This window comes from Notothenia rossii, assembly GCF_949606895.1.
Source record: "Notothenia rossii genome assembly, chromosome: 3".
Classification (NCBI taxonomy): domain Eukaryota; kingdom Metazoa; phylum Chordata; class Actinopteri; order Perciformes; family Nototheniidae; genus Notothenia; species Notothenia rossii.
Genome location: NC_136901.1, coordinates 36883200 through 36908593, shown reverse-complemented (window position 1 = coordinate 36908593; position 25394 = coordinate 36883200). Strand labels below are relative to the sequence as shown.

At 43.7% G+C, this 25394-nt stretch overlaps 1 protein-coding gene across 1 annotated transcript; it reads right to left on the bottom strand.

Annotated features, from left to right (window-relative positions):
* Positions 1-4608: 4608 nt before the first annotated feature.
* On the bottom strand, positions 4609-23963 carry znf219 (zinc finger protein 219). Its single transcript, XM_079670542.1, is given in 6 exon segments — positions 4609-9416; positions 10942-11088; positions 11554-12733; positions 12735-12779; positions 12782-13972; positions 23808-23963. Coding segments are annotated over 6 exon segments (3774 nt in total). The 5' UTR covers positions 23847-23963; the 3' UTR covers positions 4609-8244.
* Between the last annotated feature and the right edge of the window lie 1431 nt (positions 23964-25394).

The window sequence follows — 25394 nt, the reverse complement described above, 5'->3', positions numbered from 1 at the left end:
GTGTGTGTAGGGGGGGTTGAATAGAAGCTGGTGAAAAGAAAGAGGAGGAAATGAGGCAGTGGGTGACAAGATTTCAGCTGGAGGAGACGGCTCTGTCAAAGCAGGGGGAAGGTGCAGGGCGATAGCGCATCGCCATTACTTCAATGAGGAAGATAGGCTGCATGACACACACACTCATCCTCTTCCGCAAATTAAAACAAGAGGAAGTGCACATTAAGATGATCTACTTTGTATAGCAGTTATTAAATGTTATCATAGATCGTTAAATACTTACAAATATTAGTTTGCTCGCTACGTGGATATCGTGTCTTCGTAAAAGTGTTCTTTGTTATCAGCGGGGGGGGGGAAGTAGGTTTAAAACTGGAATGCAAAAAGGCTTTTTACTCTCCACTTTATCCATTGGTGTGTGACATGGACGCAGACTAGTGTATGAGGCCAAGGGTTCAACATGCTTCCAAATAGCGTGAGGACCACGGTGACGGCCAGAGATTAGGATGTGCTCTGTGAGTTCAGCAGATGAGCAGCGCTGCTTCAGATGCCATGAAACATTTCACATGATAGGCCATACATGAAAAGGAAAGGATGATGTGGTTAGTCTTGCTTATATAATGGCTGCTTTTTGTACTCGAGGCGAGCAGAACATGCATGAGAAGAAGTCAGTTTGAGCAATCGGCTCGTATGGTATTTCTTTTTTTCGTTATGTCTAAGAGCAATTTACGATTAATCTATCAATCTGCGGATTTGGTCTAGAAAATGCCCAAAAATGATTGTTCTGTGTCCTTAAAAGACCAAAAACAGGCAATTGTATCAATTTCACAGATTTATATAAACAAATAAAATGTCATTTAAAATCACTAGTAATTCGAATAAATTAATACTAAAAACACAAAACCCCAAATAATGTATTCACTATCACAGAAGACAGAAAAAATAAATTAATAATCTTAAAATATGACAAGGTTTGCAAGATTAATTTATGTTGATGATCATAACCGAGGCTCACTCACACCAACCACTGGTGCTTAAACGAACATGGTGGAATGTTTCCAAGTTACATTTTGAAGGGCTTGCTATAGAGGAAATCATGCAGCAAAAACTAATGCAGCAATATATTTTACAAATATGATCAGATCCCCCACCAGTAAAGACACTTCTTCTGCATGGCTGTGCAGACGAACAGAAAGCTATACGTGACATTTCAACAACCCTGGCTCACATCTGGCTTCCTCTCAGGCCAATCCCCGGAGCACAGGCCTCCAAAACGCATGATTTCTAGGTAAATCTGTGAGCTGCAGAAGTGACCAGCACATGTTCCGTCATCTATCATTCTGTTTACATTTCAAATCCCCCTTGTGTAGCAGTGGCATCATCTGCTACGTATCAAACGACACTGACGCTTCCCATCTGCCACGGGCCGAGGGCTGGAACGCGAGGAAGCAGCACGTGCACAAAACCAAAAGTCCCATCGGTGCAAGCTACTTCTGTGACACAGACGTGGAAATTATCGCTCCTCTGGGACCTCCGTGACGTTATTTGTATTGATGTGGGATTGATCAATTGAGAGGCCATTGCTGCACCTCCTGACGAGAGGAGTTGCAGGTTATATAACACAGGAAAAAACACCTTAATGTTCCTTTGTTTTCCATTAGGGAGCCTCCTCAGGGGTCAACATTCAGGTTAAACCCGGATTAAAAGGACATCCCAGGAGTAGTAATCACTACCTGACAGCCTCAGCAGACAACACAACTACATGAGTACTGTAAGCCAGACTTAAGCCCTGTTTCAACACATTAAGACAGTGTAATATTACTGTCAAGCATCTCAAACAGAAGTAAAGACTAAAAAAGTACACATATCAGCATTATCAACGGTGAGTTAGGTGTCCATAAATACTGCTATAGCCTTCTTTATTAATACATGACTACATTTCCCCCATTAGCACTGACGCCTGCAGCATCGAGCCCCACATCCATCAGAAAGGGAAAAAAATCTACTTTATTATGCAAAGGCAGAATTGATGCATATGCAGCTAGTTTGGGAAGGATCCATGCGGAGCTTCTGCTGGAAATAAAGTACTTTGCATGATTTATGTAAAGTAAGCTTCCTTGTGTACACTCTGTAGGCGGATGCCAACACACCGTAAAGCATCACTTCATACTGCATTGGGCTTGATCTTCCCCAGAAGGAGAAAGGACACATACATGTAACAAAATAAAGATTCCTCATTTGTGGACCTTTTCAAAACCCCTGCAAGGCCCCCACACAGGTCCCCGGACCCTACTTTGGGGAAGCCCTCCCGCTCCAGATGTTCATGGTGCCCACTGGCGATAGAGCTAGTGTCACTGCTCGTCTCATTGCAGTGTTTCTGTCAGACTCGGGACCAAAGCCAAGCAAAGAGTAGAGAGAGAGCGCTGCGCTAAAACATTTTGTTCTTAACCGCACCTTGGGTTGCGGCTTTTTTTTTTTTTTTTTTGTTAGAGGTGGTTATTACGCAGAAATGAACTTAACGTTGCGCACGAGTGAATGCCTCCGGATTAATACGGTACAGGTGCGTGGTGTTGATTAATGTGATGAAAGCCTAGAGTAACTCACTTGTAACCGATTGTTAAAAACTCGGGGTTTTTTTACGCACTCACCTCGCTCATCTTGGAGTGTGAGTTGTGCAGCGGTGGACTTCAGTGGGGTCTCGTCCGTGGGGTCTTGTCTCAGTGTTTTTGTTAGCCGGCTTCAGGAGCGATGTGGAGCCGTCACAGAGCTGCAGTGTGTCGAGGAAGAGATGGAAACTGTGTGTGAAGTGATGCTCAGTTCTCCGGTACAGATGATGGAAGGAAGCTTCAGTGCGCGTTATGGCACAGTCTCTCTCTCTCTCTCTCTCTCTCTCTCTCTCTCTCTCTCTCTCTCTCTCTCTCTCTCTCTCTCTCTCTCTCTCTCTCTCTCTCTCTCTCTCTCTGTCTCTCTGTCTCGCCCACTCAGTCTCAACCAGTCACCAGGGAGCAGACTATTGCCCTAGTACAGGGATGTAGGCTAATAGCTACATAATATGAAGGCTAACCCTGGAGCATGTTACTCTGCCTCTCACTGAACCGCGTTAATTGATTGATTTGTGTTATATTTATGAATGTACTTAATAATCTATTTAGTCTATACATTCACAAACAAATGCAGTTTGATAAATGAAAAGGTATGTTGATTTGTTTAATGTGGATTTGTGCATCTTTTTACAAAACAGAACTGATGTTTTCTCATGGTATGAGAGTGGTTTAATCTTCTATATCCCAGTTTTGTAAAGCCAGGCAAGAATAGTGCATGACTTCCTTTTAACTAATTTCAAAATAAGGCCATTTATTAGACGATGAAAGCAAACATGTTATGAGAATGAACATTTTATTTCCGTTTGTATTGATAATTGCACATTCAAACACCGATTCCTTCTGTTTATTTAAAAAAAAAAAATATTGTTCTTGATTTTATTTTGAAGGAAACTTTAGTTACATCCGCTTTTGTGTAAGCTTTTTTCTCACTTAACTCAGGCTGGACTGTATATCATTTTATATTCCGTACACAGAACCACACTTATTTTTGTTTTATTTCTGATTTTGTTCACTTTAGTATATTTTAAGTGTCACTACTATTTATAATCCGGAGTTGTATTTTCAACCCTCTCATACATGTCTCCACTAGAGGGCGCAGTTGCATCATAAATCATCTCATAAGTGAATCCCAAAGTCCTGGTTTGGAGTTTCGAGGCTGTAAACTGTCTCCAGATGCAGATGATTATGAAAAGGCTCATTAGTTGAAGTCGGGAGACATTCACAAAACTGCAGGGGTCTTTAAAGTTGACATCATTTCTGCTGCAGTCAGGAAGAACAGCTGAGAGGCTTCACACAAAGGGCCCTTTACCTTTGTAGGTACTTATGGTGTAATTAGAGTCATGTTTAACCCGCAGATTGTTCAGACATCACATGATATATCCAGCTAGCTTTACATGGCTTTTTCTCTAATACATGTTCTATACCTATTGCCAAAACATATTTCCAACTATTCAAACATTGGCTTCTTTTGCAGGCTGCTGAAAACTAATAAAAATGATAGTTAATTTGCTTTTAAATTGTTCTAACATTACACTTTTGTATCTATTCTCTGTAGTTTATTTCTGTTGTCTGCTTTCTCATACTGTAAAGCACTTCGAACTGCATGAACTATGTACAGGAAGTGCTATACAAACAAAGTTATTATTAGCATAATACATGTAAACATAATCTCCAGACAACACGTAAGCAACTATTCTCAAAGGCCCCAAACACTCCTTATTACAGTTATTCTAAAATGTCTTTATTCATAATTGTTTACACTTTTAATAGCTAATGGTTTAACCTCAGATTGGAAATAATAATGAAATTGGAGGTGGGAATGATGACCTGTTCACAAGATCCACAAGAGGGCCCCCTTCTCTAAGAGTTGTATGAAGCTGCTTGATTGTGGATTGAACTGACGCCTCATCGACTCCCATTGATATTAACATGGTTTACACGCATTAGATACATATTGATTCTGAAAGAGAAAGAGAAAGAGAAATGGCATCGGGTGCAGAAAGACATAACAACGCAATACAGGTTTATTTTGTTTGTGTTTATTTATTTCTAATGTGTTTTATTTTTTTTATCTGTCCACAAAGTCATATTAGTCACTACTATGTTAGATCAGTTTTTCCCTCACTGCAATGGCAGTCAACTACACAAGAGCCCAAACCCAGCGTGGCCCCCTCCCCTCGCAGAGATTTGTCTTTTCATAATGAACACCTTCAATAAGATCAGAAGTACAGACACAGTCAAAAGGATATTAGCCACTTAATTATTCTGCTGAAATGATCTGATTCACAATCAGGAGATAAGGTGCAACTTTCACACGTCAGGGAGCCACATCGTATTCAATTGAAAACAAGTGCAAATGTGAAGGGATAGTTTGTTTCGGAGAGAATTTCGCCTTTTCTTCGTACTAAACTCAAGGGTGCTATTATGTTGGTTTAGGAGACATACAGGGTTAATCCAGCAGTTTTCAGAGGAGCTTCTACTGATTGAAATGGTTGCTAAATATACTTCCAGACTGCTTATGGACACATAAAAAGCTAACCTTTTGTTTCTTAGTAAATAGGCGAAATAGTCTCTGAAATCAAACTATATCTTCAAGAGTAAAACTGTTGGCTCGTGCTGCTTTAGTCTTTCAAAAAGCGTTTTTTTTTTTGTGCAAGAAATTTGGGAATGGAGTTCGAGTCAAAGGCTGTTTACATTCAAACCTCCAGAGAAAAGCGCTACTTGGACAAAAAGGTTTTCTTTTGACACGGACATTTTCGTCATTAGACATCTAGATTGATTGGCAGGCTGTTTTATTCCCATTTGCCGGTGGGAGGAGCGGAAGGGACCAGCACTCGGGTTTGTGCTCTCTTTAAAAAAACACAACATCTCTAGTGCTATCTGTACAACATTCAACAACACATTTCTCTTGTTTGTTTTTTTTCTTCGTTTTTTTTTTTTTTTAACCATAATGCCAAAACAATAATAATTATCATTATAAGAAGAGCATTTTTCCATCTCAACGGCATTGAACAAACACCACACAAACGGAAATAAAAATCTAATAAAGGCCTCAATACCAGATAGTACACGTCACCTTCAAGTGGTGCTAGAGATTTAGACAGTTTACGGACAAGAGAGCGACAGGGAGGAAGAGCAAGCACGACAGAAAGGAGGACAGGTTGAAGAAAGAAAGTGAATTATTTCGTTTTTTCAAGTTGCTTTAGTGTCACCTTAGGACATGTTTTGGCACCTTTTTAAAAGATTAAATATAATAGACTTGGGCTTTGGTTTACAAAGGGTTAGTATTAAGACCAAAAGTCTAACCCTACATCTACAATTTACTCGTCTAAAGGTTAGGTAGTCTATTCTTTTCAAGAGTCTAGCCATGCTAGATTGTAATAAGGCCTAGTGACCTTGTTTAAGGCCGATCGGGCCTGAACAGTAGAGAGAAATCATGAAAACAGCCCCCCCCCCCCCCCCCCCAGGAGAGAGAGGGGCCAAGAGGTACAGACACGAGAAAAAGATTAAGGAAATGAGCGGATGTGATGAAGAGGAAGAGAAATGAGGGGAGGTGGAAGGACAGAGACGGAGAGGAAGAAAGAGTGTGTGGATATAGGCTAAGTGCTTTTGGTGAGTTTTACAAAATACACCAGGAAGTGCTTGAAACAGAAGGCACGATGGCATTGACAGTAGTTGTTAAGGAGACACCACTAAGGGACTTTCACTACAAAACTCATAAGGTGCTCTAAGAAAGGAACTTAAACACATTGATGCACATTAAGGAGTGGTTGCAACCATAGAAAACCCCATCAACAAGTAGTCTACGTGGATAACTAGTAACCAGTGTGAGGGGATATTACTGAATCACATTCATCTTTTTTCTTAAATATACCTTCAGAACACAACAATTCACGATAACGGATCGGTTTCATTAATAGCAGTAGATGGGTTGATGTTCACCCAAAAAGTTATGTATTTTGAATGTGAACTTTATTTAACAACCAGTTCAATGGTTGGATATTTATGACACTGATTTTGACTAATCGATGGGGTAAATCTATCGAAACCACAGCTTTACACATTTTAAACAACAACAGAAAGTGACAGCTTCCATTGAAAAAACGTTTGGTCTATCGATAAAGTCAAAATAACAACAACTACTTTGGGAACTCAAACCTTGCACAGTGCTCTGTATAGACATTCCAACTAGTCTTAGCTCACAAACATTATAATCAATATTACCTATATTGATAACCTTTTTCTGTAAGCATCTTGAAATGAAAATAAACAAAAGTCTGCTTTTTTTTCTTGTCTTTACAAAAGCTACACATATTCTACTGGGATGTCTATGCATTTGTTAGTGTTTTAATAATTACTCCTAGCATTTTCTTTTCTTATAAAAAAGAAGAGAGGGTATCTACTCGTCTAAAAGACACCAAACCCTCAAGAGTACAGTTTGTTTCTCAGATTCAGTCCTGCTTTGCAGGGGTACTGCTGTCTTTCTCGTTCCCTACCTTGTATCTCCTCTCCTATGGAGGAATTGTTTCTTTTTTGACACAGTTGTAAAGTCTCTGTCTCTTTAGGGTGTGTCAGTTGATTGTGTTCGGGGGCTCGGGCGACGTCCCTTCGGCCCTCAAATAGACATCCGCTCTTAGTTTTGTTCTTTTCCACGCATCTATGTTGCCTCGGCAAGCCTACCGACTGTTGGCGGCATTGTAAACACTGAATGTTGAACTGTGACCCTTTTTATAGCTTAATCTAAGACCAATCTTTTATTTTATTTTCAAGCTGAGCCACAAACGTCTGTGTCAAGGACATGACGCCGCGATGTAGCATTTCTTCAACAACTTAACTATTCACAACACCCTAGAACCACTTTTAACAAATATACTGTACTTAAATTGTTTTAAACTGTATATTCAGATAAAATGACCTATCAGAGCCTCGATGTGCAGGAATACCAGAGACTCTCTCAACAACGCACATGAACAGGCACTAACTCATACAAGAAAAAATATTACAAACGTTTCTTTCTGTTTTTCTTTAGGACAATCATATAGAAACACTTTTCAGACAAACGAGGCAGTGATATATAGTTGAGGGAAAGCACGCTGCCTCCAATAGTTAACCTCATGCCTTAAAATAATACCAAATAGCTTAGCTGAGGTTAACAGCTTGAACATCCCTCGACTCAACAACATATGTGTCGTTTTTGAGGAGGAACTTGAAGTTTCAAACTGTTCAGTGGTCAGTCAGGAGAGCAACTCTTCACAGCTGGCTTCAGCATGATCAGTATAGTAGTCTTCGGGTAACAGTCCGTTATTAATGTAAAATAAATGCGTGTGGAATGATGCGCTAAATCTTATGTATGGTTCTTTAACTGATCAAATAGGCGACAATCTTAAAAATCAACCATCTTGGAGAGAAGTTCGAAGAAAAATGGAAAGAGTGGCCTACAACATCCTGAAAAAGTGCTTCCAAGCTCTTTTGTACAGGAAGTTGGCCACACTGTCAGAAGTGAAGTTGAAGAGTGATGTCGAAGGGAAGACTTCTGTCTGTCCTTTTCAAACCCCGGGAGAAGCTACCCGCCCCTTCTTTCATTCTCTGTTAAATGTTGTTGAGAAACATTGAACCAAACTCTCCAATTGTGATGGTTTCATCCCAAAGCATTTTAATCTGTTAAGATGCTCTCCTCCTCTCCCACCATGTGGTTGGAGCTAAGCGCTGGGGAGAGAGCGAGGGACATCCTCAGATCCTGGTCCTCCGAATCCTCCGCACTGCTGTTCTCCAAATGATCATCCAACTCCTCCTCTTCATCATCATCATCATCCTCGACTTTACCCTTGAGTGCCAGATGTGCGCGTCTTACTTTCTTGGATCTTGGGGCCACATCCGGGTGCTCAAGCATGTTGTTAGGATGGTCTTGTGTGTTCCCGTTCAAGGTCTTGGTATTCATTGAGGACCATTCCTCCAGGGGGGCCCCGGACTCGGTTGCGTTCCTCCATATTGTCAGAGAGTCCAGATCGGGCTGTTCCATCCTGGGCTTGGCGGCCTTTAGGGCTCCGTCGTCATTCAAGATGGTGGTAGGGGCTCTTTTGCGCCTGGACTTACTGGTGTGGTTCACCTGGAGGTGCATGGCCATGAGCTCGGCTGAGGACGTTCGGAAAGGGCAGAACAAACACTGGCTTAGTTTGACCCCTGTTGAACTATCTCCTCCATCCACACCAACCCCTCCCTCCCCTACGCTCAAGACTCCATCTTCCTCCATGCCTCCGAGGCCAGGTGAGGGCCGACGAGACAGATCCAGTGGTTCGAACCCGCCCTCATGAGTTGAAGGCGCAGGCCCTTCCTTGTCATTTGACGGTTGGACCATTCGGCTTGTGGTGAGGGGCTTACGACGGGACACTTTAGGGGCTTTTGGTGGTGGAGACTCCCTGATCCAGCCTCCTTCCATTCCACCTTGGTAAAGAGCTCCCATCACCCCCGAAAGATACCGGTACTGTGTCTCCAAGTCGACATCCCTCAGAGCCGCCAAGGCCTTCCTGTGGTCGTGCTGGTCTGGAAGCCCCAGGAGCCAGGACTGCTGGCTGGGCAGAGGGGAGGCGTTGTCGGTCGGACCCCGGTTAACGGGACCGTGGTTGAGGTGGGATCGGCGCTGCTTGGGCTGCCCTGAGGATCCAGAGGTCAGACTGTTGAGAGTAGAGGTGAGACCAGTGGAGGAGGAGTTGGAGGAGGCTGACAGGGCGTTGCGTTGCTCCCTGTGGTGCCGCTGAAGGTGGTACTTCAAGGAGCCGGACTGGGTACCCGCATAGTCACAGTGGGGACATTTGTAGGGTCTCTCACCTGAAGAAAAGAAGATGGACAATACAAGATTCGGGAAATGGTATTGGAGTTTCACACACACTTAGTATCAAATCTAGGTGACCCTTAACTTGATAATGTTTCGGCTCAATAACGACAAATCACACACACGTTAAATAAGTGTTTTTGAAAATATTACAATTTAAAACACTAGCAGTAACTCACAAAACAACTGGCATGGTTCTTTAAACAGTGGTGAACAAGAGATGTAGTGACACATTTGAAAGGGAGATGGCAGTATTTCATCACTGATTACAAATGACACTGCTGGGAGAGATAAAGAGGAGGGGGCATCATGCTGGAGGCTAATCTACAGCAGGAAATGTATTGGACGTAAATTACCACATTCCCAAGAAAAAAAACACAGGCCTTTTGATGAAAGCAAAATATGAAATGTCTGATTTTGTCGATAAAACCAAAAAGAAATGGGAGAAGAATCTCGAGGGGCAATAATCTCAAGAGGACAGTAATATCAAGAGGGTATTATTATAATTTGATGCCTTCACTTAAATTACTGACCATGTGGTAATCACTTGATGGCAGCAAGAAGCAATAGTGCAGGAGAAAAGGAGCTGTATGCTATCATGAATAATACATCTGTGATTTGATATGTCAGCTATAGACGATTATTCATAATGACAGTACTAAATAGATTTTACTGAATGCTTTTTGGGCTTCGCTGGAAAGACTTGGACGTGCTCCAGTTGCTGGAGATTGGTGGCATGTCAGAAAATAGAAGAGGGGTCTTTATTTTTGATCAAATACATCAAGCGAAAAACGCAAATAATAGAAAATGGCAATGACTGATGCTGATAAAGACTTATGAAAATGGATCATTAATTAAGATTGTGTGTGAGTGCTGTGAGAGTTCCCAATTTTCATTAATGTCCTACTCACTTATTACCAGAAATGTATTATTATTATTATTATTATTATTTCGTATTGAAAAGGCCTTTGGGTGTCTGTTGGATTGCCTGTGTGTCCGTCCTACTGTCGGAATATCTAATTGAATAAATTAAAGGAGAACAACTACAGATTGACTTGCTTCCAAAAAAGCTCGTGAATTTCAGAAATATTGAATTTTAAAATGTCGATTGTTGATTTAAAAATCCTTATATTCGATCTCAAAAAGGTTTTGCCAAGCCACAATTTGGAGTTAGGCAACTGACTTGAGACTACTCTTCCTTTCTCTGTGGTGCTGTGATTTTTATTTTACTGCGATTTAACCAAAAGTAATCCCTGGAGTGGCTTGATTTTTCCTCAAAAACGACTATCAATATACTCTTGAGCAAGGCAGTTAACCAGGAGTTGCTCCATTGGGGGCTGCTCGGTCGCCTGCAGTAGAGCGCTATCATTAGCACTGGCCAGCTCTCTGGGGTGAACGTTTTTTAAAAAAGAAAAAAGGTGGAGCTGCTCAAGCGAGCATGCTCACTGAAACCTTTCCAGGGGTTGTTCTAAAGGTTAAAATAAATAGATGTGGTTTGTTAAACTCACAGCAGTTTCTCACCTGTGTGAACTCTCAGGTGCACTTTGAGATGGTGTGAAGAGCGGAAGGCTTTACCACAGTAGGGGCAGTCTTTTATCCCTCTACCACGCACTCGCTCCCTGCTGGGAACTGACGGTATGGAGGAGACTGCTGTCATGCCATTTTCTCCTGTAAGTTGAGAAAAATGTAAAGATAACAGCTGTTGGGAAGGGCCTCTATGAGAGCTTCTATTTACAGTATAAAAATAATACACTCCTGTGATAATAACACCATCGTTCTGCAAACAGTATCTTGTTTTTATTTACGTGTTGCCAGTTCTGCACAACCCTCTGGATATTTGTACACAAGCTACCTCTCTTAATATCTGCACAGCTTTTCACTTTTCATAACAATACTGCACATATTTAATTTGATTATTTTATCATAGAACGTTGTTTTTTGGTATATCTATATTTCATGTAAATAATTTTCTTTATCTTGACGTATAATAGTTAAAAAAAAAAAAAAAAGTTTTTATTTTCGGGTGTTTTTTGTTGCAAATTATATTTTTAAGAGTGTTTCCGTATGCACTATATACATGCTTGTGAGAAACAAACACAACCCAGAAGTAGAGAAAGGCGCTTGTGATTGTACCTTTGAAGGTTGAGATGGCGGAGTGAAAACCCGTTGCTGCTTCTGCTTGCGATCCACCACTGTGCAGTTTTGATTCCTGCCTCCCTCCTCCAGTTTGTTGGGATCCACCACCGTGTAGCTGAGACTCCTGTCTCATTTCGCTGCCGCCTCCTCTTCCAAGCCCCGCTCCTCTACGACTACTGTTCCCCTCCTCTTCGCCGCCTCCTCCTTTCAGGGGCCTCTGGGTGTGAACGCGAGCATGAACCACCACCTGCTGCAGGCTGCGGAAGAGCTTTCCACAGTCTGGGCATTCCCATGGCCCTCCTGCTCCGCCAGACTCTTCTCTTGGCTCCAGGCCTCCAAGGTATGCCCTGACTTGGTCGGCCTCAGTGATCACGGAGCCGCGACCCTGGCCTCGTTGCTGCTGGCCTCGCTGCTGGGGCCTCTGCTGCTGCTGCTGCTGCTGCTGTTGCTGCTGCTGTTGCTGCTGCTGTTGCTGCTGCTGCTGCTGCTGTTGCTGCTGCTGAGCGACTGCCAGGCTGCGAGCCACCAGCTGCCACCAAGTTGCCTGGTCCCCTCCTTCTGAAATGGATGCGGTAATTTCACCTGTGCCCCCTCCTCTAGTTGACCCTCCTCCTCTTCCTTGGTCCCCCACTCCTGAGCCACCAATGCCGCCACCACCGTTTCCCATCTCGGCCACCTGAGCCACTGCTTGAAGTCTCTCCATGCAGCTGGCCCCACTGCCATCGTTAGGCAATCCAAGGTAGCCCAGGATGGCTGACTTGCTGGAGCCCATCCCCATTCTGCCTCCAGTTTCTCTTCCTTGTCCACCCCTACCTCCTCTCTGCTGGGCCAGAAGAAGGCTTGAATAGAGGGCGTTGAGGGATTGATTACTAACAGAGCCTTTGGCTTGCTGCTCGGCGACCCCAGCTCCCCCGAGGGTTCCTAACCCGGCTTTCAGCCCAAGCTTGTTGAGATGTACTTTCATGTGGTTTTTGAGAAACCAAGGTTCTTTGAAGCCGCGGCCACATACCTGGCACTTATGGTCCAAGGAGTCCTTGTGCTTTCGCATGTGTCCCTTCAGGAACCAAGACTGGGTAAACCGCTGTCCGCAAACCTCGCAGCGAAAGGCCGGCAGTGTGGGGGATGCAGCCGCTGTAGCTGCCGCTGTAGCTGCCGCTGTCACCGGCTGGGTACTCGGGGCTGGGGCTGGGGCTGGGGCTGGGGCTGGGGCTGGGGCTGGGGTATGGGTGGGCGTGGGCACGGGAGTATCAGGGGTGGCAATGACCGGCCTGGAATTAAAAGACAGTGGCAGCGCAGGTACCTCGGGGGAAGGGTGGCACTCCTGCAAGTGAAAGGCCAGGCTCTCTTCTTGACTGGCAGAGAAAGGACAAAGAGTGCATTTATACGGGTTGTGGAGAATGCGGACGTGGCGCGCCAACTCTGAAGCTGTGCGGAATTTTCCTTTGCAGGCATGGCAGCGAAACGCAGGCGCTGTAGGATTAGACACCCCTTCCCCGATGGTAGAAGAATAGGGAGGGGTCACAGACACAGGATCCTCTGTGAGTGGAGGGGTCAACGGTGTGCTGTCATCCAGTAGAAAGTTTGGGTTCTGTAGGTTGTCATCTAGACCTTTGACCTCGCCATCAACATCCTCGTCTTCAGTGAGATGTTGCATGAGCGTCCCTGGCAGTATACGCTGGTTTGGCTGACTCCGGTGATTCTTGATTAAGTCTTTGTGGTTCTGTTGGATCTTTAGGTGCTGCTTTAGGGGGGCTGAAGGGACTCCGGTCTTGTACAGAGCTGTGGCTCGGCGGTCTCTGTCCAGACTGTGAGCTCGAGCATGAAGAGACAAAATGCTTTGGAATCTGAACCTCTTTCCACACACATGACAGGGAAACCTGAGCGCAGGCCCCGGTGAAGCCCCTCCCACTCCAGGTATCGCCTTGGCGACGGTATCTTTCTGGAACAGCTGGAGGTCGAGCTCGTCATTGCAGTTTCCACTCTGCCCAGACGATAGGGCCAGCTCCAGGGCTCCAAACCCGAGGAGTGGCCCTAAAGGTGTGTCCGGGGGAGAGGAGTCCAGAGTAGGGCTACAACCAGCTTCCTGTCCCCTCCCTCCTGGGAACAGAGCCACTGATGGGGACTGAGGAACTCCATCCAGCCCTTCCTCGTCGTCTTCTTCATCGACATCGTGGTGGTTGTTGTTGGTGTCCTCGAGGAGGGGAAAGGGAGAGAGGGGGAAATAAGGTGTGCTGTCTGGGCTCTGCGGGGAGAGTTCAGGGCTGTGAATGGGCACCACGAGGGGGCTGTCAGGTAGCGAGAGCTGGGTGTGAGGAGAAGACGCCTGGGGGCTGTGGTCGAGGGATGGCAACGTTGGAGGAGACTGGGGCTGCTCACATGAAAGAGACAACACACACTCTGGCGGGGAATCCATCCTCTATCAGCACAAAACACAGAGAGAAGGAGAGAGGCAGATAGTGAGTGGAACTGATGACTTAAGAGGCGTTACAACTTTATAAACCTAGAGGAAAAGGTTCAATTTGCATGTTGTGCATAATTAACTTTAGCTGTAACATTGACCTTGACCAGGGCTGGAAAACTGCCAAAAAAATAGACATATTAAAATGCTATTCGTTTGCATAACAGGTTCTCTTGTCTGTAGGTGTGTAGGTAATATTACCAGAAGTGTGTGAGATGTTATGCCATTCTTTAGGGTCTAAGCTGAAGGGGGACGCACCTCTGGGGCAGCCTCTTCCTTTAATACTCTGGGGACAAAAAGCAAGCAAAAAAAAAGACTTCAGGAGGAGAAATTAGTTATTTGCAATCAAAAACCTAACTTGAAATTAAATAGCTTCTAACACATTTGAGCACATTATCGAAGCCATTATCTAACTAAAGACTTGATTGGACTGAGTTGATAATATCAGGGTCAATGTAGCTGTAAATCTGATATAATGAGAGTTGAACTGCAGGTAGCAGGTTGGTCGAACCGGATGAATTTGAGTCTCTTTGAATGTATTCCATCATGAATGGTAATAGCAGGTAATCAAAAGCACCCACAATACATAGCGGGGTTTTTGCATGAGTTTTAATGCATGTAAATGTTAAGTACAAAGCAAATCTTTATTTGATCTCCATTTGCTCCTGAGTCTGCGTAGGTGTATGCACGCGCTTGAATGTGTAACAGGTGTGCACCTGTTCTGCCTGCTGCATGGGTTGACAATGCACGGGCAGCATACTGTTCGCACATATGGGATGATTAGTCGGAGTGTGAATGTGCATGGGCGTATATCTGTGTGTGTGTGTGTGTGTGTGTGTGAGTTTAGGAGTTAAGGGCACCACCACAGGACACGGACTGTCCCAAACAGGATGGGCGCGCAATGTTTTGACTTCCCCACACACCCTTCCTGTGCACTCCAACAGTAGCAGCTTTTTGCTCAAATCAGGACTGTACACACACCATCATGGACAACAATATTTGTTAAATGTACTGCCTGGGTGTGGCGCATGGACCCTGCTTAGTCATGCTTTCTTGTTTAAGTAATGTACAAATGCAAGCTTATTCTGCTGTTGTGTTGACTGCACTGCAACCGTCACCCCAGATTACAGAGTCAGCTGAAATGTAAAGTGTGATATACAGCATATTGAACACACAAGCATTTTGGCAAGCAGGCTCACACGCCCCAAATATTTCCAGCGCACAGCAGTTTGCATCAGTTGGACTGGATTTATGCACATCGGCTGTTTTCGTCCATCATTCGGTGGGGTTGAGGAGCAGCAGAGGCTCCCACAACAAAGCAAAAGGTCATCAATCATTGCTGAAAAAGCAATGGAACGTCTGCGCACGCAGGTGTGTCGCCCATATATGCAGCAGTTTGGCCACATGTGTGTTTATATGATCAGTTGGATTTGTGTATATGTGTGTTTGTCTGAGCCTGGATGACAAAGAGATTTCTCATGTAGCCAGTTGACATTTTAGCTCAGCTATGACTCACAGGGATATCACACCGTATCAATCAGACACACACACACACACACACACACACACACACACACACACACACACACACACACACACACACACACACACACACACACACACACACACACACACACACACAAACACACACACACACACACACACACACACACACACACACACACACACACACACACGCACATAAACAGTCCTTTTCTTAATCCACCATTATTGTTCTTTCTGTCTCTGTCTTCCTTTCCCCTCTGCCTTTCTTTACCCCGATTTACACTCCTCCCATCCCCCTCTCATTCCCTCCCTCCTTCCCTCCCTCCCTCCCTCCCTCGCTCCGTCTATTATTCACTAATTTTCTTTCATTCTCTCCCTCTCTCTTTCTTTCTCTCCTGCAGTGTTGCCAGTTGGCAGAGTGCCAGGGAATGCTGATATCAGCTGGTAGATTGGGCCCTGCCAACATGGCGAAGAGCAAAAATGAGAAAGGAGGCAGACAGAGAGAAAGAAAGGGAGAGACGGAGAGAAACACTCAGTGCAGTTAAAAACTGGGCAGCGTTAAAAAAAAACATTGTCAGAAGCCATGTGAAAGAAAATGATTTAATGCGATTGCCAGCAGGGTGTTGAGGGAAACAGGGGGAAGAAAGAAAGGGTAAAGAGACCGAGAATGGGAGATACATTAGAGTGGTGGAGTGGCAGTAACATGAGAGAACAGATTTAAAAATCATTTCAAAAGCAACACATTAATGTACATGCATTCAGACAGGATGAGATACAGAAAGGGGACAGGGAGAAAAAGGGGGAGCCTCTAAATGTGTCTGCGGCAGTGTTAAGTCTGATGGCATTATCATATGAATATCAGCATCACAATGCATTGTTCCACCGTGACGGAGGCTGTCGTCAACCACCGGCCCTGCCATGCCAATAAAGAAAATTAGGATAGATGGAGAGAGGGAGATAAGGTGCAGCGATGGATGCAGGGAAGAAGGGGGTTGGGGCGTCTGAGGGACAGAAATCAGATCGGAATCAGGCGGAGCAGAAGCACATGAAACCCAGGTGCTAATGAACCAAGAAAGAAGCAGTGAGGAACGCCGCGAGGCACAATCGTCTGCATCACAAACAAATGCATTCCACGTCTGCCATTTCTAAATACTTGAATATGCACAGAAATGGTTTGTGCTCCACACGGTGTTAACTCTCATCTTTAAAGGATGTCAGAGGTGATGCGAAAGGAAAGTGGAATCAGATTTTTGCATTTTGTAATTCTTTTTTGATGTCAGTTTTGATGTGAGCTAGAATGTCAGAAATAGTGACACATGTCCGTCAAAATTTCTCCACATCCACGTTTGATTATTTGTTGAATCAGTTAAAAATGTTCACTTTCATATGATACAGAACAGAGAATCCTAAAATCTCCTTACCACCAGCTGCTCTTGCAGTAATAAGTAGTGCACCTTTCTTACTGTCCTAATGTGCACACTGTAGTGACTGCTTTCTTGTTTTCTTAGTTATGTTCTCTATATTTAATATGTTTGTGTTATGTGTAACGTTGCTGCCTTCTTGGCTAGGTCAGCATTGAGAGTTAGATTGTATCTCAATGCTTTTATCTGGTTAAATAAAGGTTAGATCAAATAAAAATATGCAAGAGGCTCAAAACTGTATTATTCTTTCGCATTTTTGCAGAAAAAACCGACTTGAACGATGGATTTATTTAATTTCCGTCCCTTTCTCTTGCTTTCTTCCCCTTCTTCTTCTTCTTCTTCTTTGACCCTGAAATGTGCGGTGTAGGTAACAGCATTGCAATTCACACGGTAATAACAGCTTAAAAGCACATCCTCGTTGTGTTGAGCATTGCCATGATGTTGTCATTACGGTAATTGCAGTGTATCTCTGTGGGCTCTAAGATAACTGATATTAAAGAGCTGAATTACCTTGACTGCAAATTAGTTTTTATGACGGGGGTCAACAAGCCAACTTTCTTTTTTTTTATAAATGCTTATAACTACTCTTATGTCAAAAAGTGTGTGTGTGCGTAAAGGGGCAGCAAGTGGGGAGTTAGCTGAGTCACAGTGAACATCACATCCTCGATAAATAGTTGCAGAGGGAGTATGAGCACAATATGTTCAGACAAGTTTATTTTTGGGGGGTTTTGATGTCATTGTGTAAATATCCACCGAGCGGAATGGTTTTATTGTGAAGGTTCCGCATGTTTGTACACGCCAGAACGCTACACTTCATAATTGTAATGTTAGGGTGTGATTGCCTTTCACTTAGTGTTTTTAACTGTGTGTGTGTGTGTGTGTGTGTGTGTGTGTGTGTGTGTGTGTGTGTGTGTGTGTGTGTGTGTGTGTGTGTGTGTGTGTGTGTGTGTGTGTGTGTGTGTGTGTGTGTGTGTGTGTGTGTGTGTGTGTGTGTGTGTGTGTGTGTGTGTGTGTGTGTGTGTGTGTGTGTGTGTGTGTGTGTGTGTGTGTGTGTGGCAGGAAGGAGTACATCTGCTCGGCTTTACATTAATGAGTGTTATAGGCTGTGCTTTAGGATTGCATTGTGTCTGTTGCCTGTACATTTCTTTTGGCTTGTTAGCTTTTATAGCCGAGCAATACCTACTTGCAACAACTTGTCACAGTTTGCATAATTAAGTCTGTGGGCTCTTTGGAGTGTGATTTGCCTTTCTTTGTTTTTTTCATTTTAATAGTTATTACCTCTGCCTGGGAGGGTTAGTTTTCAGCTCGGTTTCTACGTCTGCAAGTCAGCAGGATTACAGAAAAACAACTGGTCTGATTTGCATTAAGCTCGGTGGAAGGGCGAAGGAAGAAACCATAACATGTTGGACCATATCTGAATCATGAGGCTGACACACATAGCAGGTTTAACTTTCATTAACCTTGCAAGATGGTGCATTTTTGCTGCATTCATTGGGTGTTTGAATAATCAGAAATTAATTTGGAAAAAAACAACTACAAAACTAGATTTTTTAAATGCTCTGATCAATAAACTACAACACATCTTCATAGTGTCCATTTTGAACCCTTATCACGAATTGAAGCTCATGACATGCGGACGGAATAATGACTTTCCACCTTGATGAACGGGACCATACGAGGAGCATTTGAATGCACCGGTGGCCTTCGTGGAGGCGAGTGCTATTCTAGTTTTAATAGTGTTTATAGTTTAAGAAGTATTTCACAAGCAAAACAAAGATTTCAGAAGAGGCAGATCGAGTTCTGTGGCATAAATGAGTTTTCTTCTTCCAGACCTTGTTAATCACCCGGCTATTTATGTTGTGAAACCCTTTGGCGGCCTGAAGAACAGGTAAGGGGCTCATAACAGGATAAACAGAGAACAGGGTATACACCGACTGCCTTTACGTTCTTATCTGTGTGTGTTAGACATCTACTTCATCTATTCATCTAAAAATAGGCTTCTCCAAGGTCTCTGGCCTCAGCCCTAGGGCATAAAGTGAACAGTCTATCAGGCGCATGGGTTCCTGCGCGTACTTCAGTCCATAAAACGCACCTTTCCTCCAGCTGTATTACTTGAACTCCCATGTGATGAAGCGTGTGCGAGGTTAGGTGTCCTTCGGGGATAAGCGGGAGTATGAGAGACTGACCACAAAAAAAGAGAGATGAGCAATGGAGGGAGGAAGAGAGGGGGAAGTCGGCTCGCTGTGTGGTACAGTATAATTTGGTCCTGTGGTTTTTATCGCGTGGTCACGGGGCGAACTTCCCCACAGACGGTATTCATTTCCTTAACTTCACCTTTCCCTGAACCCCCTGCTTCACTCCCGGCTTCGCTCAAACTTTGTGTGGCCAGCGCTCTCTCCCTCCCTCGCCTTCAACAGTGATAAGGGGGGAAGTCTCCCACTGTGCCTCCACCACTTACTGTACAGATATGAGTGGAGTACAGGAACTTCTGTGTGTCATTTTGGTCTGAAAATGAAAGTGAAATTGCCATCAGAGCTCACTCCTGCCCTTAAAATGTAACTACGATTGGTGCTTGAGGGCACAAGTCTCCTTAAAGGGCCGATATATTGACAATTGTTGGGTATTTTATGAAGGGAAAGTTGTGGAAATGATCAATTAGACTCTCAATGTTCACATTTTGCTCGATTGAGGAATCCACTGTCGACATTACAGGAAAAACCTTATATTTGCCACTTTCGTCTGCTTTACTTGTGTTTATTTGACACTATCAGACTGCTCATTCCTCCCTACCTATCCTTATCCTCTAGGCTTCTATCTCCTCTCAAGCTGCTGCTCCTTCTGAATGAATTCCTCCTGCAGCGGAGAACACAAGCCGATCACTTTCCCCGCAGTCGCTAAAGCACCGTAGTGATGAGCGACTCCACGGTTGCCAGATCTGAGAATGTGAACGTTGGAAACATCACAGCGTCTCTGCAGAGAAACTAAGGCTGTCGCTCCGAGTCACGCAGACTGACTCCTCTGATTCTGGGTTACAGGATACGGGCCTTAAGAAAGAAGTAATTGGTTCGGAGCATGCAAATGTCATAACCAAATGAGCGGATGTTTTCTTTTAAAAAGGCACAATAAATGCACCTGCAGGGGCTGAGAGGAAAAGCAGGTGAAACAAAACGCCTACATGATGCCTTTTATTTCCAATCAAAAATCTAAATATGTTCTTAAAGCTGTCAATCAAGTCATCTATATTTGATACAGCCCTTGTCCTTGATCAAGATGCAGATTACCCACAATCCCCTGGGAAGCTGACCCTACACCGTGACCTCCTTGTGGAATAAGTGTATCACCTATATTCGACACGTGTGCACCTATTGAGCAAAGTAGAAACGGTTAATGCAGGTTGATTCTTTGCTCACCCAGGGGAAATATGCAGAGCATGTGTTCTCTTTCTTCGTAACACCTTCCTACATGTACATGCAATTACACTTTTATTTGTTTATATACACACGGTGTATGCGGGTGTCAATCAAAAAGGATTAATCGATGTTGGGGATTACTTTTCCGTCCACCAGCAACTCTGGGTTTTCTCTGTCAGGGGGATTGAAGGTGAGGTTATACTTACAAATAACTCGTTTGGGATGTCTGGGGACATCGGAAAGTGTTCAAAAAGCTTTCAATAGGGACAGGGAGCAATAATCGTGTAGATACGGGGGAAATGAGGTGGACTTTTGGAGGAACTTTGGTCGTGTTGCTTTCGGGGCAAAGTGCCCAAAAAAGTCTTATAACAAATTAAACAAAGGTAGCTTTTAAACCACGTTACTTTTCAGTTTCTCAGACTGCTTGGTTTTTGTCAGATCGTTGTTTTCAGGAAGTTACATGGCGTGTCCGACGCACATAGGAAATGCATGTAGAGATAGAAAGCAGGTTTCACATGGGATGCCCTATTACGCTTCTCTTCTAACCTCTCCCTCCGCTCTCTTAAAATCACACCACTGCGGCTCTATTTTTTCCTCCACCTGCTGTTTCAAACCACAACGGGCTCCTTTCCCGCCGCTGTGACCCGCTTAGCTCGCTCTGCTCCCCAAATTACGCTTTCATTTCAACCAGTGGAGTTGAGAGATCTACCTGTTCATTGTACGAATCAGTTTGGTCTTCAAACTCGATACAAGTGGCACAAGTGGCGGACTATTTAAGTAAGGCCCTAATGCTCTAAATACACTCTAATCCCGAGCAGGCAGCAGAACTCTCAGCAGTCTCAAAATGTCACAATGCTGTAGCTTCTCCCTAACTGAGGGCAAGCAGGTGCCTCTCCCGCAGCGCACTAATGACCCAATTATATCAATCAGAAGCCTTGATTGGTGCTCCACTCCTCTCCCTTTTACTCTCTCTGTGTCTTTCTCCCCTCGCACACAATCTCGTCCCCCAAGAGCCACCTGGATGGGGTGTATGTGCCCCCTCAAGTACAGTACAGTATGTACAAAGATGGGGAGGAGGGCGGCGTTGATGGTGGCAAAAGCGGAGGAGGTGGAGGAGGAGGAGGATACTACTTGAGCAGAGAGAGGGTCTGAATGAGGGGAAACCATTAGAGTCTTTATAACATGGGGCCATGTTTCAGGGTTGAGAGCACAGTGAGTTCCAGGGGAGGCTTTGTAAAATCATCTCGGGAAAGCAGATGGATTCTTCTCTAACTTATTCTCTACAGGTTTAGACTGGACATGGATTAGATTTTAGGAAAACTACAAAAAGTCACTCTAATGGGCGAGAGTCACTTATTTAAAAAAAAGGATATATATTGAATTTTCTCTATTTGTGTCATATATGATATCTGGTTTCAAATCCCAGGAGATTTGTATAGTTCTTAATATTAAGGGGATTCATATCTTATTATGGGTAAGACTGGACATGGATTCGATTTTAGAAAAACTACAAAAAGTCCCTCTAATGGGACAAAATCACTTATTTAAAGAAGGATATACTGTAAGGATACATGTATCTATGTGTTCTATATATTATATCCACTTTGAAATCCCAGGAGATTTGTAAAGATGTGATATAGGTTTATTTGATTTAGAGTGTGTTAAAAAAAAAGCTACTTCTCCACTAAATCCCTTTATAGGACAAGCCAGCAATGTCAACCTACTTGCACTATGCACACGCTCTCAAAAAGTGTGACATTTAGGGGTGGATTTAAAAATAGGGCATTTCAGGATCCCTAAACATATTCTATTGGATGTGGAAAAGGCGACAGGAGTGTCTTTGGTCAACCCAGATGACACGTCTGCGCCTTATCTCATGAGGAATTTCCTCCTCGCCCCTATGATGTGCGTCAATAACGTGCAACCATTTTCAGTCGCTCTTTCCCCTCTTCTCTCTCGCGGCCATCTCAATTAGGAGGCACATTAATGAAATAAATAATCATCAACAAACAATGCACTAATAAACACCCTCCGCGAAAATGAGATTAACCCTGTCCGCAGATAGCACAAAACCGCTTCCAAAAAACGCGATTAAAGATCACAAACAATGAGATGTAGTTTGGAGAAGTCGTGTGTGTCATGTCAGCCTATCTATCGTTCTCTCCCCTGCTCCATTTTGTTCTTAAATTTTCTATACAAAAGATTAAGGGAGGGGAAAAGACGAGTGTGCGAGCAGGGAGGAAGAAAGTGCCATCATGGATTTCATCTCGAGTCCCTCTGCCAATCTCCCAAACCGACACCAGTCCCCAAAAAGCGACCCAAAAACCCCTCGTTTTTTTAAAACCGGTAACTTCTCTTTCCAGAATGCATTTTGGCAACATTTTGCACACACACAGCCACAGCGTTGCGTGCCACACTTGCTACTTTCTGAGCTTGTAGACACAGGAGGTGATGTTAGGACAACTAAACGGGTGGTAGTAAACATTGTAGTAAAAGGTGGGCAAACGTATAAGGTGAAATAAAACACTATTAGAGCTCGTGGGTGCGTTTTTGCGCACATCCCAAATGAAAGTGGCGGTGCTTATCTGGAAAACAATGCGCTACACAATGCCTAATGTGCGTCCAACAAAAGAATTAGTCAGGCTAATCGCATCTACCCACAAATTACGCTTTGTGATTCAACTTGCTAACACGCAAAAATCCACTTTTACGCCTGGACAACATGTCTGCGGCTTATCGAAGAATGCCTCCCGTTACGCACCGAGAAAGTAAAAGCTACTTTTTTGGGGGAGAGGTTAAAACGGGATATAGAAGAAGAGGTCATAAAGCTGCCGAATTTCTCAACTGGTTTCCCTCACGCTGCATAGAAATACACGAACACAACTTGGTTTAAAAGTTACGCAAATTAGAAAGAAATACATTTTAACCACTCCGAGTGACTTTCCTGCTCTCGCGACCATTTTCATTTCGACTTGACACCCCAAATGGACTTATCCCAAATGTTACACCGAGTGTTTTCTGAATTATATGAGGAAACGGTGCATTTTTCCCGGATCTTTTTTTGTCATGTCACGGGCTATAGTAGGCTACATGCATGTCGGCCACGCGCGCCGGTTAACATACATGACACACACGTAAAGTGGTCCGGAGCGCGCGGTTACATACATTACATAGTCTACAACATACAGACATGCCAATCACTCACACACACGTAGCATACACACGCTACAAAGCACAACAACAACTATATTGGCCATTAACCCGTATATATGTGTGTAGGAAAGAAAGAAAAAAGAGTCGCGATAAATAAATTCAACAATTTAGGAAATGTTTCATCCCCTTGGTTTCACGCCACCATGCATAAAAGTGTCCATGTAAACAGAGAGGTGGATTAAATGTAAGTAGATACATGGAGATATAGGATATACGTTGAAAGTAAAGACTCAGTGTACTTACGGGAGAGGCGGCGAGGAGATTAATGACACGACACGTCATGATTACGTTTCACTTGAATTAAATACATTACGAGTTGGGAAAAAAATGGAAATCAGGGTTGTATACAAGCATACGCCGTTTCCCCCCTCCCTCCTCCCTCCGTTTGGTCACCCTCTTCTCTCCCTCTCTCTCTCACTCTCCTCCTCCATCTCCCTTTCTTTTCCTTCTCCCTTTCTCTCCTTTCTTCTTGCATTTTTCCCATTTATTGTACAGGACTGGGTGAATAGGGGAGAGAAGTGGGAGGGAGAGTGATGTAGGTTGGAAATGTTAATTATAATCTCAGCACGGGCACCATTTTACAACGCTGTCATCTCCTTCACATTTGTATCCTAAATATGGCATCTGGGGTGACACTTTGGAGAGACTTTTTATTTTTTCCCAAGAAGAAGAAGAGGAAAAGTTTCACACCAACTGAAGTGTGTTGAAAGTGATGACAAGAGGCAGCTTTAAATGTTGTGGTGAGCAAACCCCGGAAGCACATGGCCACTTCCAGGAGGGGATGATACTAAAGTGCACATATTTGAAAGTGTAAGGGTTCCCAACATGAGGCCTGGGGACAACCGGGAGTCCCGAGGGAGGTTTTCCAGGGGGTCCCCAGCAAAAAATAGCAGCAGTGGGAAATAAATCACTTAGGAGAAATACTTTCCAAAGCCATGCAGTTGAAATGTGACTTTGTAGGCCTGTTAAAGTGAAACCACTTTATGGTAATACTCATTGTTTCACATTGACCGTGATCTTATAATACACACTTTACACATGGCTGCACCCACTTTTTTTCAGTTGCCAATGGCTTAGTTGTAGCAGGTGCACGTCTAATCCAACCCATGTACCCGCATCAACACCATTTGCATAAAACATCCCCTGCGTCATCCTATTTTTGTCCTCTTTTTAAACGAGGCGTGGTTTAATGCTGGAAGTTTGTCAAAAGCTTCAATGTTCTATTAGAATATTAGGCAGTAGAACAAATACAAATACAAATTATCACCTCAAAAAGTTTGAGAGGCCAATGACACATTTTTTAATGTGAGTAACATCATCTTTCCATTGTAATGATTGTTCTGATCTGATGTATTTAAATCCATTATTCCTTCTACTTTAACTTCTTACTTTGCTTTTAGATATTTAACTTTCTTCACCAGGTAGTCACTTACTTTGTCTTTGTGTTGTTTGGGAGTGGGCAAGATGCCTAAAATGGGTTTTTCAGAGATTATTTAGCTGGAAGCTGCTCTATGGACGCATGCTGCGAGCGGTGAATTGCCTTAAAGATCCCCTTAAGAATTATACAATTTGCGGTGTATGAGCACTGGAAGTTAAAACGCACCCAAGTGTTCATTTCTTATTGGACCTGGTTTGGCTTCCATAGTTCAAACAACCAAGTGAAGTCGGCGACAACATCACAATCTCAAAAAACCGAACACGTTATGTGCCTAGGAGTTGCTGTAGTCCAATCGTTGAGAGGCAGACGTGACAGATGTTATACATGAAGGCCTTTGATGATGTGATATCCTGGGGGGGGGGGGGAGAACTGCAGAGTCCAGTGATAATGTT